Below are 11,212 nucleotides of genomic sequence, written 5' to 3' on the forward strand. Positions count from 1 at the left end.
TAAATGAAAGGTGCGCTATCCCTTTTGATTCTATTTTAAAATTATCTAGCTTAAGAATTCCAAATTTGTTCCAATAACAGTGAAATTTAAATGTGAAATTGAACTGAACAAACTCTCATCTCACAAGGACAGGGCTGACTTAGATCCTTAGCCCAACTTACACAATTCAGAGATTCTAGACCCGGGGTTGGAAGAGCAAACAAACCACACCGAACTATTCTATTGTCAGTAATTTGTCTCAAAGTGGGAAGGTCAAGGGGGAGGGAAGCGGGGATGGTCCGTGTTTTCAAGAGTGGGAGAATGATGTTTAAACACAAAAATAAATTTTTTCATTTCCAGAAACACTATTTATTTATTATTTTTAAGATTTTTATCTTTTGGGGGGGGTGAAATTGGCACAAGCTCCAAGGTCACAGCTGCGTCCTGGGTCACTGTGGCCGGTGAGAGCCCCAAGCATCCCACTAAGTGGCTCAGCCGGCAGGGTCAAGGGATGGCCGCCTCTGGGCATGTTTCAGGCAGCTGTGCCCTGACCCCCAGGACAGACGGGACGGAAACCTAAGCTGTAGGAGCGGACACAGGGAGGGACAGTGTCAGGTATGATCATGTGAGGTAAGCTGACCAGGAACACCCACTCCACCCTTTTTTCTTTTGCTTTCATTTTTATAAAGGAAAAGGGGGCCTGTCGGTTGAGCAGCCCCATGCTACATGATTCTTTATGTTGTATTGTTTTGTTTTGTAAATTGTACAGTTTTTAAATATCTGAGTTTTAAAAAAAGAAAAAAGTACAAAAAAAATCTTGTTAAGGCCTTAAGAAGGGGTTAGTGCATCTTTCAGGGGTCACTCTGCCGTGGGGATAAAATAGCTGTTTCACAAACAGTTTTATTTAAAAAACAAAACAAAAAAAATCAAAAAAAATAATAAACTTCATTTTAACCTTGTTTCCTTTTTTGTTTAAAGCAAACGCGTCTCTTTTCTCCTCCCATCCCAGTCCCCAGGGTGGCTCTGGTTCTGCTGCAGGGGCGGCTGCCAGCTCACTGGTCCAGCCGTCCTGGCCTCCTGCAGGCCTTGCAGCAGAGCCTGGCATGAAACAAACCGAGGACTCCTGCCACTCACCCTCGAGGGTGGAACTCAGCCACGTATGGGGATGGCCAGATTGCTTAAGTTGATATGAGGGCATATTTCCAATCAACATTAATTTTAAAGGTTATTAAAAAATAATACAATGTTAACGGACTTTATTTTTAGAGAACAGTAATACTGGAAGGAATGTTGTGAAGTAGAAATAAGCAATTATAAATGAGTTCTTGTGTGCTCATCAATTTGAGGCTGCAGAAATGGCAGATTAATTTTGTTATAATAGCTACATCAAGCAGTGCGGTCCATTTATAATTTTGCTCGGCCAGGATGGAGCTGTGTGGGTGGGTGTGCTGTGTCGGCCACGGAACCTGCATAGAAATGACAGCTTTTTGAGCTCCTTGGCTTCCCATCTGGTCTTGACTTGGCATTAACACAGTTCAAATCAAATTGATAGATTTCAGGTGTTGAGAACTAAGCCACAAAACTTGGAAGATATGCATCTTCAGGAAAATATTTTCCTGACAGCAAATGGTTCTTCATCATTTTGCCTTTTGTTCTGTCCTCTTTTGACTTGCTGATGATACTCTGAGTAAGGCACTTTTGATGGTTCCTCAAACTGGCTACTGAAATGACCGTTAACTGGGGAGTGGCCCTGTTCCAGGCTCCACTCCTGACTCTAGCTTTCCCAGTTCTGCAGGAAGCCTCAGCTGTTCATGTGCATTTCAACTCCTGCCACTTTTGAGCTCTATGTATTTTTTAACAGACTTTATTTTCTAGAGTAGCTCGAGGTTCATAGTGTAAAGCAAAAGGTACGGCGGTTTCCCTCGTATGCTCTGCCCCCACACAGGTGCACAGCCTCCCCCCAGTATCAGTGTTACCCACCAAAGCGGTGCTTTTTCTTTATGACTGGTGAGAACTTCCATTGACATATCATTGTCACCCAGAGCCCATAGTTTACGTTAGGGTCCACTCTTGGTGGTGTACATTCTGTGGGTTTGGACCAACGTTTAGTGACATGTATCCACCATTATAGTATCATGCAGAGTAGTTTCACTGCCCTAAAAATTCTCTGTGCTCCCCCTCTTCATCCCTCCCTCCCCTGAGCCCTGGCAACCACTGATTGTTTACTGCCTCCATAGTTTTTGCCTTTTCCAGAATGTCATATAGTTGGAGTTACACAGTATGTAGCCTTTTCAGATTGGTTTCTTTCATTTGGTAATAGGCCTTTAAGGTTCCTCCTCCATGCAAGGTTCCTCTTTACATGGCTTGACAGCTCATTTCTTTTTTAGTGCTGAAGAATATTCTGTTGCCTGGACATACCACAGTTTATCCATTCACCTACTGAAAGACATCTTGGTTTCTCCAAGTTTTGGCAATTATGAATAAAACTGCTGTAAACGTCAGTGTACAGGTACAGGTGTTTTTGTAAGGAACGGCCCAACTGTCTTCCACAGTGGCCGTACCATCTTACATTCTCTCCCCTGCAGTGAATGAGACTTCCTGCTGCTCCACATCCTGGTCAGCATTCGGTGTTCTCAGTGTTCTGGATATTGACCACTCTAATCGGTGTGCAGTGGTGATGTATTATTTTAAAGTAATTTTTACGCCGTGGTTTAAAAACACAGCAAAACTACCATCTTAACCGGTAAGTGTACTGTTCGGTAGTGTGAGGCATATTCATATTGTTGCGCAGCCGAGCTCCGGAACTTTTTCATCTTGTCCAGCCGAAGCCCTGTTCCCGGAAAACTACGGGAGGGGCCGGCCATTACCCCCCCCCCAAGACCGCTGGCTCGCTCGCTCGCCCGTGGCGCTCCCCGGCCACGTCCCCCCTGCCGGCGGCTGCCGGGCCCGCCCTCCACCTGGATCCCAGCGGGGCCCGGGAGGGCAGTACCGCGAGTCAGATGCCAGCTCCCACTTCTGTCCCCCGGGAGGAGCGGGAATTGAGGGGTTTCTTCCGCGGGCTTGGCCTTGCCGTGGGGGGTGGGGGGGGGAGCAAAATGCCACCAACTTTACAGCGCCCTCTCTGGGCGCTGCAGCTCCCTACTTGCTTTCTAGAGCTCTCTCCAAGGGGCTTGCTCCGCATCGCGTTGGGGTCCCACGGCTGGGTCTCCGTGCTTGGGGGCCCCAGGGCCTGGCGATTTCTGGTCCGTCATCTTGCGGACGTCACCCAGGACTCAGTCTCAGGTTGCAGTGTCCAGTTGGGCCTTCCCTGCGCGGGCGAACACGTATGACACGGAGATTGGGGGAGGGGAGGGAATGGGGGGGTCTCATCCCTCTAGCACCAGCAGCTTCACCAGAGCAGAAACCAGCAAGGGCAGGCTGAGTATGTTTCTAAAATAATAAATTTCAGTAACTTAAATGCTGGCCCTCATAGAAGTCCACTGTAGAGCAGTGGCTGAGAGCATGAGTTTTGAGATAGACCATAATGGTGCTCTGTGACTTTGACCCCGTGATCCCTGAGACTCCAGTGCCTTGGGGACCATAAAGCCACCTACCTTACAGGGTGTGGGGAGGATGGGGAGTGAACAGCAGTGTCCGGCATGTGAGTGTGCACAATGATTGAAAAAGGCCGTTGGCCTCACGATCACAGGTTTTCCTCAAGGCCTGTCCTGGACAATAGGCGCCCAGTAACGGGAGGGCACTGCCTGAATTACAGGCATGTCTGTCACTGCCCTTCGTATGTCCATTAGAGTGACTGTTTTGGGAGGGCGTGACACATCCAAAACAAAAGGGAGATGCAATTTATCGAGGGCCACTGTGACAAACCTGTGATAGACCATCCTGCCAGCCCGACTAACACCACCTGATTCTCTGGCTGAGCCCCAATGAAAGACCACTGGCTGGATCTGAGAAGACCCCAGGGTGCCCATGGGTCTTACCCTCTCAGTCTTTTGAGTGGCCTCAAAACTGGTCTCCCCGCCTCTTTGAGGCCCAGGAACCCCGGTTTCCCACAATCCAGTCCTCTGCCGGACCTTGCAAAGCCCCAGCCTTAAATTGCCCCCGTCCTGCTGTTTTGCATTGGTGCTTTAGTCCCGCTGCCAGGTCACCTTGGCTTGCAGAGCCAAGCCAGCCAAAGTCCTCTGGGAAGTTTTCCCGGAAAGTGTGCTCCAGCCTGGGGCAATGTCCCCACAACCCTCAACGCAATCCCTGCACTGCTGGCCTGATGGTTAGCTCTCTGGCTCCCACTCCTCTTGGTCATGAGCACCTTGAAGCAGGGGCCCACCGTCACTTTCCCGCCATGCTGCCAGTGCCGTGCCCAGCCCAGCACCCAGCACAGGGTGCATCCAGACAGGGTGGGACAGAACCCAAGCCTTGGTCAAGGCAAGATGCAGGAAAGGCCAGATAAACTGAGGAAGGCCCAGTCGGGCCCCAGCCAGCTAGACCCTCAGGCCCTGGGCCTGGCAGGAGGGTGGAGATGTGGGAATTTGGAAGGGGAGGAGCAGCTTTCACAGACCAAGCAGGGATTGCAAATGTTGAAAGCCAATACCTGAAGGCCACAGCACTCTGTGTTGTCCTGCACCTGAGAAGAACCTGGTCCTCCCCCCGCTGGGGAGTGAGATGGGAAGGAGGGAATGGGGGTGTCGGGGTATGGGAGTGGGGACAGCTGTTTTCAGAAAGAGAGGTTGCCTCATATACCCCTGGGATGGGTGAGGGGGCTTCACCCCTACCAAGGAAATGCCACAATTCCAGCCTGGAGGTGGCACACACTGGTGCAGGGTGGTACCAAGGTTTGCACATTTCGTCGAGGACTGGAGCCACTGAAGGGGACCAGAGAGTCAGGATTGGAAGGTGTGGGGCTGGAGCCAGGGTGGACTGGACCCATGGAGAGGGAGGAGGCTGGCAAAGGGACCTGAGAATCCATTCTTTGTGGTCCTCAGCAGGCCTGTGAGGGTGTAAAGAAATTACATCCCCATCTGGTATCCATGCCTTTGTCTTCTAGAGTTTGAACAGCTGATGTTCAAGGACAAATCAAGGAGGAGGAAGCAGGCCCACTCCTCTGAGGACAGTCACAGCCTATGCTAAGCCACTCTAGTACCCTGAGCTTACTGGCAGTCCAGTCAACAAGGTAAAGTGCCCACCTCACATGTCTCCAAGTTAGGAAATGGGCACAGACACAAAGAAGATTGATTCATCACCTGGGTGGCCACAAGAGCTAGAAGGTCCAAGGACCAGTTTGTAACAAACTTAGGAAAGGGTCTCTGGGCCATCAGACCAGCTGGTCATGTGACTAGGGAGCTCTGAAGACAATCCTGCTGCCTCCCCATCCTCAGATTCAAACTTGTCATGGCCATAACCAGGCGGAAACGGGCAGAAACCAAGGAAGCTGAGCCAGCGGCCAGCCAGGTGAAGGTCCCCAGCATCACTGCAAGCAGCCTCGAGGTGCGAGGAGGTGGGTTGGGTCCAGGCAACCACTGAGAACTCCGAGGACTTGGTGCTGGGTCTCTGTGCAAGCATGTAAGTGGTACATATGTGTTAATGTGTCTGGCTTTGTGGGTGTGTACATATGCATGTGAGTAGGCAGTATGTGAATGTGTGTAAGTGTGGTTTTTGAGTGTGTGACTGTGTGTGTGTGTTGAGTATACTAGTGTGAAGTGAGGGGACACCAAGAACTTTATCCCCCTACAGTGGTCCCTCTGGTCATTAGGACCTCCCTCCAGCGCTGGGCAAGGGCCAGTAACAAACTTGGGAGGTGAAGGCCACTCAGGAGGAGGCAGGTGATACATGGGAGGACAAGGACATGTTCTGGGGATGAGGCTGTGAGCACATTAGAGAGTGTGAGACTAAAGTGACAGATGGGTGGCAGGATCAAGTCTGAAGACCCCTGATTCTTCCTCGGAATCTTTACAGAGCTGGGGAGTCAGGCTAGGGGAAGGGGAGGACTTCTTGTGTCCTCCCCCTACCCTCTGTAAGCACGTGGAGAGGGCAGGAGGCACAGTGGCCATCTGTGCACCTGACTTTCCCCGACCCCTCCCTGCACCCTCTGGCAGCACACTCTCCCTGGCAGGTTGGCTCAGGGCAGAGGGCAAAGGCCAGTCTCAGCTCCTGTCATAAAGAAGACCCAGACTGGTTGAGCCCTGGAGGTGCAGTTGAGAGTGCCCTGCCTGGGCTAGTCCTAGGTGTCTGATGTGTTGAGGAGCCCAGTGCACACTGAGGCAGCCATGCTGCTGACTGGGGATACACTGGCGACCCTGGCCGTGGCCGTGGCCGTCTTCCTGCTCTTGGTGCACCAGATGCACCAGCACTCACGTTGGGCCGCACGCTACCCACCAGGTCCTATGCCACTGCCTGGGCTGGGTAACCTGCTGAAGGTGAACTTCCAGGACCCACTTCTCAGCTTTAGCCAGGTAAGGAGGGTGGGGGTGGGAAGTGGGCAGCGGAGGTCCTAGGGACCCCACCTAGCAGCAGACAGCGGGTGGTGGGTGAAGTCACAGGCTGGAAAAGGAACTGGGCCAAGAGGAGGAGGCAGATTTGAGAGGCTTCCTGAGGGAGGGCATTTGTTCAGGGCCCGAGAACAGTTGGATTTTCCCAACAGAGGTCCAAGAGGGTAAAGGCCAGCGGGTGGGGGAGTACGACTTGGCAACAGGCTGGGGATTCAGCTGGCCAGCTCTTACATTACGTGAGCCTGAGTCCCTTATGATTACATCAGGAGGAAAGGTCTCGAGAATGGGGGAGAGGAGTCTGGTCTTGAGCCCTATTTAAATCAGGTAGTCGAGGTTGAGAGAGGTACAGTGATCTGGTTCAAATCTTTTGCCACCGTGAGACCTTGGACCTCACGCTTACCTCTATGAATCTGTTTCTTCACCTGTAAAATGGGATGCTAACTTGGTCTATTGACAACTTTGGTGACCTCTGCACAGTCATAGCTGGGTGGTCTGATCCAACTTGAGGTCCTCGACTGTGGTGGATGTAATTAACCCCCAGGCTCACAAGACTGGATAAAATCTTTGCACCCCCTCGCTCCTGGTAGGGGCCTAGGGTTCCCGCAGGGCTCACGCCATGAGGCTGGGCCCGCAGCCTGGCGGGGCCTGGGCTTGACAAACGCCCTCGACCTTCGGCCTGCAGCTGCGGCGCCGCTTCGGGGACGTGTTCAGCCTGCAGCAGGTCTGGACTCCCGTCGTCGTGCTCAACCGGCTGGCGCCTGTGCGAGAGGCGCTGGTGTACCGCAGCCAGGACAACTCCGACCGCCCACCTGCGACAGTTTACGAGCACCTGGGTTACGGGCCGCGCTCGGAAGGCAAGCGGAGGAGGGGGCAGACCGCGTCCCGGCGGGGACTGGGTCAGCAGTGACCCGATACCGGCAGGGCCAAGGGGAGGCAGGGTCGCGGACATTCGGTGCAGGGAAGAGCCAGCGAATTTGAAGGGGCAGCAAGAGGAGAAAGGAGTCTGTGCCAAGGGTCCGGGGAGCAAGAATGCGGGCGAGGCAGGGGGCGGGGCCTTACGGAGAGAGGGCGGCCCAGGGCCATCGCGGGCACGAAGGGGAGGTCAGGGTGGGCAGGAATGAGGACAAAGTCAGAGCGGGCGGGGTAGGGCCGGGCCAGGACCTTCCCCGAAGAGGAAAGGGGGTCCCGGTGGGCAAAGTAAAAATTGGAGTCAAGACCTGACCCTAGCAGGGGAGAGTAGGCGAGCAATGCGGGCGGGCAAAGAGTGGGACCGGTCCCCAGCTGGAAGGGGGAGTCAAAGTGGGCGGGAGGGTGAGGTTGGTGTGGGCGGAGCGGAGGGGCGAGGCCTGCCCCAAAGGGGGCGGGGTTGTGTGAGCAGAGCACCGGGAAGGGCGGGCCGAGGAGGATCGGCGAGCCCGCCAGCGCCAGCGCTGTGGGCGAGCAGAAGGTGGGGCCGGGACACACCCGAGCCACGCCCACGTGCCCGCTCCGCCCCCGGGAGTGATCCTGGCGCTCTAAGGGAAAGCCTGGCGCGAGGAGCGGCGCTTCTCCTCGTCCACCCTGCGCAACTTCGGCCTGGGCAAGAAGTCGTTGGAGCAGTGGGTGACCGAGGAGGCCTCGTGCCTCTGTGCCGCCTTCGCCGATCAGGCCGGTGGGTGCTGAGGGACAGGGAACAGGTTTGGAGAGGCTGGGGAAGAGGAAATGAAGGCGACGCCCTGACGTGCACCGTTCCCTCCCAGGACGCCCCTTTAGCCCCAACGCCTCCTGAATAAAGCGGTGAGCAACGTGATCGCCTCCTTGACCTTCGGGAGCCGCTTTGAGTACAACGACCTTCGCATCCTCAAGCTGTTGGACATATTGGAGGGTAGACTGAAGGAGGAGGTTAGCTTCGTGCGCCAGGTGAGGGAAGGGAGCTTCATAGAGGAGGCCTCCGTCCTGCAAAGGGCCTCCCCGGAGGAGGATTTGCATAGAGGGTCAGAGGAGGAAAGGGCATCCCGGGAGAGGAACCTGCAAGGGAAAAGGCCTGGAAGTGGGGAAATGACAGACAACACAGATGGGAGAGGCGGGGTGAGGGTCAGCGGGCTTAGGGGAGGAAGGGTTCCTTCATTGGAAGGCACCGGCACCCATGAGATGTAGACATTAGGTTTATCTTTCTGCGCCCAGGGCCAGGAGAGAGGGGCGAGGCCTGCACTTAGGGAGGAACAAGGTCAATGGTGGGGACATCCTGGAGGAGGCTAGGACCTGACTGGTCCAGGTGAAAGCCTGAGCACCACAAGGTCCCAGGGCCCCAAAGCTGTGACCCCCCACAGGTGCTGGAAGCAATCCCCGTGCTCCTGTGTATCCCAGGGCTGGCTGCCAAGGTCTTCCCGGGGCAGAGAGCCTTCATGGTCCTGATTGATGAGCTGGTCATCGAGCACAGGGTGACCCGGGACTGGGCCCAGCCACCCTGCGACCTGACTGACGCCTTCTTGGATGAGGTGGAGGTGAGGTGGGTTGAAGGTTGAAGGCCCCGTGAGGCAAGCGCAGGCCTGTGTATCACCCCGTGACCAGACACCTGGGCTGACTGGAGCAGAGTGGAAGGCCATTTGGAGGCTTCCTCCCTCTGTCCCTGCGCTTACCTTCCCTGCGTGGCCCAGGCCAAGGGGAACCCCGAGAGCAGCTTCACGCCTGGTGGTGTCTGACCTCTTCTCTGCCGGGGTGATCACCACCTCGGCCACGCTGGCCTGGGCCCTCCTCCTCATGATCCTGCACCCAGATGTGCAGCGAGAGCCTAGCCCAAGGGGCCAGGTGGGATGGGGGAGGGAGGAAAGGGACAGCCTGAGGCCCCTGAGCTTGGTGGGTTTGGCCACCAGTAGCAGCTCTGTGCAGAGGTCACAGTGACCTCCCCCTCCGAGTGAGCACAGCCCTACACAGGAGTCAGGAGGAGGTCAGGGCCCAGCCCTTGGGTCTGACCACTATGAGGATGCTTGTTTTTCCAGGACATGTCCAACAGGAAGTCGATGAGGTGATAGGGCAGGTGAGGCAACCAGAGATGGAGGATCAGGCCCTCATACCCTTCACCATGGCCGTGGTCCATGAGGTACAGCGGTTTGGGGACATCATCGCACTGGGCCTGCCCCACATGACATCCCGTGACATCGAAGTTCAGGGCTCCCTCATCCCAAAGGTAGGCCTGCGGCTCTCCTCACCCCAGCTCGGCACCATCTGCCACCTGGTAGCCCCAATGTGGGCATTGCCAGGTGGGGTCAGGACTGCAATCCAAGCCACCCAATCCTCATTTCCACAGGCACTGAATGTCCCAGGCTGGGTGGGTGTGAGGATGAGAGCAGAGGCAGGGCTGGCCCTGTCCATTCAGAGCCCGTAGTCGGGTAGGGAAGACAAACTAAAGCGTGTCACAGAGTGTTGGAGGAGCCCGTTCACCAAGGGACAGGTGGCAGTAAGGGCACCCATGGGAGGCAAGTCACTTACCCTGCCATGGGAACAGGGAGGGTGCCGAGAAGCTTCTTGGGCTGAGGGTTACTTGAAGAGTCCAGGTGTGTGCCAGGCAGAGGGTGTGTGCCCATGTGTGTTTGGTCGCAGGGGTCCAGGCATCCCCCAGTCCAGACCCCACCCATGACAGATATTTCCTGCCAGGGGACGACACTCATCACCAACCTGTCATCAGTGCTTAAGGACGAGACCATCTGGAAGAAGCCCTCCCACTTCCACCCGGAGCACTTCCTGGATGCCCAGGGCCGCTTCGTCAAGCAGGAGGCCTTCATACCCTTCTCAGCAGGTACCTGTGGGGTGCCCGGTTTGCTTACCTGTCCTGAGGGAGTCTTGAAGGGGAGGAGCCCAGGCCCCCAGGCTCAGAGAGCCCCCATGCCCGCCCACAGGCCGCCGCTAGTGCCTTGGGAGCCCCTCGCCCGCATGGAGCGCTTCCTCTTCTTCACCAGCCTCCTGCAGCACTTGAGCTTCTCAGTGCCCACTGGGCAGCCCCACCCCAGTGGCCACGGTGTCTTTGCCTTCCTGGTGACCCCATCCCCCTACCAGCTCTGTGCTCTGCCCTGCTAGAGGTGGGCACCAAGCCCCCAGCCCACTCCTCAGCAGTAGCCCTGATGTACAATAAACCAGTCTGGTGGCTCCAACCTGGCTTGAGTCCCACCCAGGGCCCCTGACTGGCCCCTTGGCGCTCATGGGGCCTCAGCAGCCTCCCCAGATCCAGCCCCTACCCCTGCCTGATCCATCCTTACCTGGCATTTGACCCCATTTGAGAGATGGGTATACCGAGGCTCAGAAGGTGACACCTTACCCCCTAGTCGCCCTTGGAGACCCAATACTGGTTACTTGGGTTAGTGACAAAGTCTATAAATAGGTCCTGGCTTCTGCTGGAAGGAACTAGAATAGGCTGGTGAGAGATTTCAGGCCCCAGTGGGGATGAGGAGGGCCCCACTCAACCTGGATGCCCACATTTCAGGCCCAGCCACCCTCAGTTTGCACCACAGGCCAGCAGCTCAGCCAGTACCATCAAGTCTGCTGCCCCCAAAGCTGGCGAACTCAGGGATGGCTGGGAAGCAATAGGCCAGGTTAGCACCCACAGCTCAGTCTTCAGATGCCAGAGCTCTCCCTGGGAAGCCTGATGGCAGCCCAGGAGTGCGCCACCTCCCTGGGACTCTCAGTCACCCCAAGATAGGATGGGCCCCCTTTCCCTGCCCCTTAGGGATGCTCATTTCCCAGCCCCTGCCCAATAGTAGTTGCCACTCACGGCCACGCTC

The 11,212-nt window shown here is 55.6% G+C and overlaps 2 protein-coding genes across 2 annotated transcripts in view; both read left to right on the forward strand.

Moving 5' to 3' along the window:
* Positions 1–1,251, forward strand: part of TCF20 (transcription factor 20) — a 97,431-nt gene extending 96,180 nt beyond the window's left edge. Inside the window, exon 5 of the mRNA XM_060166621.1 lies at positions 989–1,251. Coding sequence (XP_060022604.1) covers positions 989–1,171 — 183 coding nt within the window. The 3' untranslated portion in view covers positions 1,172–1,251. The remainder of the gene's footprint in view (positions 1–988) is intronic.
* Positions 1,252–5,280: 4,029 nt separating this feature from the next.
* Positions 5,281–10,762, forward strand: LOC132529738 (cytochrome P450 2D14). The gene is given in 12 exon segments (XM_060166629.1): positions 5,281–6,422; positions 7,141–7,310; positions 7,955–8,109; positions 8,198–8,215; positions 8,218–8,357; positions 8,768–8,941; positions 9,095–9,120; positions 9,122–9,245; positions 9,397–9,624; positions 10,092–10,233; positions 10,334–10,351; positions 10,354–10,762. Coding segments are annotated over 12 exon segments (1,539 nt in total). The 5' UTR covers positions 5,281–6,236; the 3' UTR covers positions 10,512–10,762.
* Positions 10,763–11,212: the final 450 nt, after the last annotated feature.

The sequence above is a fragment of the Lagenorhynchus albirostris genome, chromosome 11, assembly GCF_949774975.1.
Source record: "Lagenorhynchus albirostris chromosome 11, mLagAlb1.1, whole genome shotgun sequence".
Taxonomy (NCBI): domain Eukaryota; kingdom Metazoa; phylum Chordata; class Mammalia; order Artiodactyla; family Delphinidae; genus Lagenorhynchus; species Lagenorhynchus albirostris.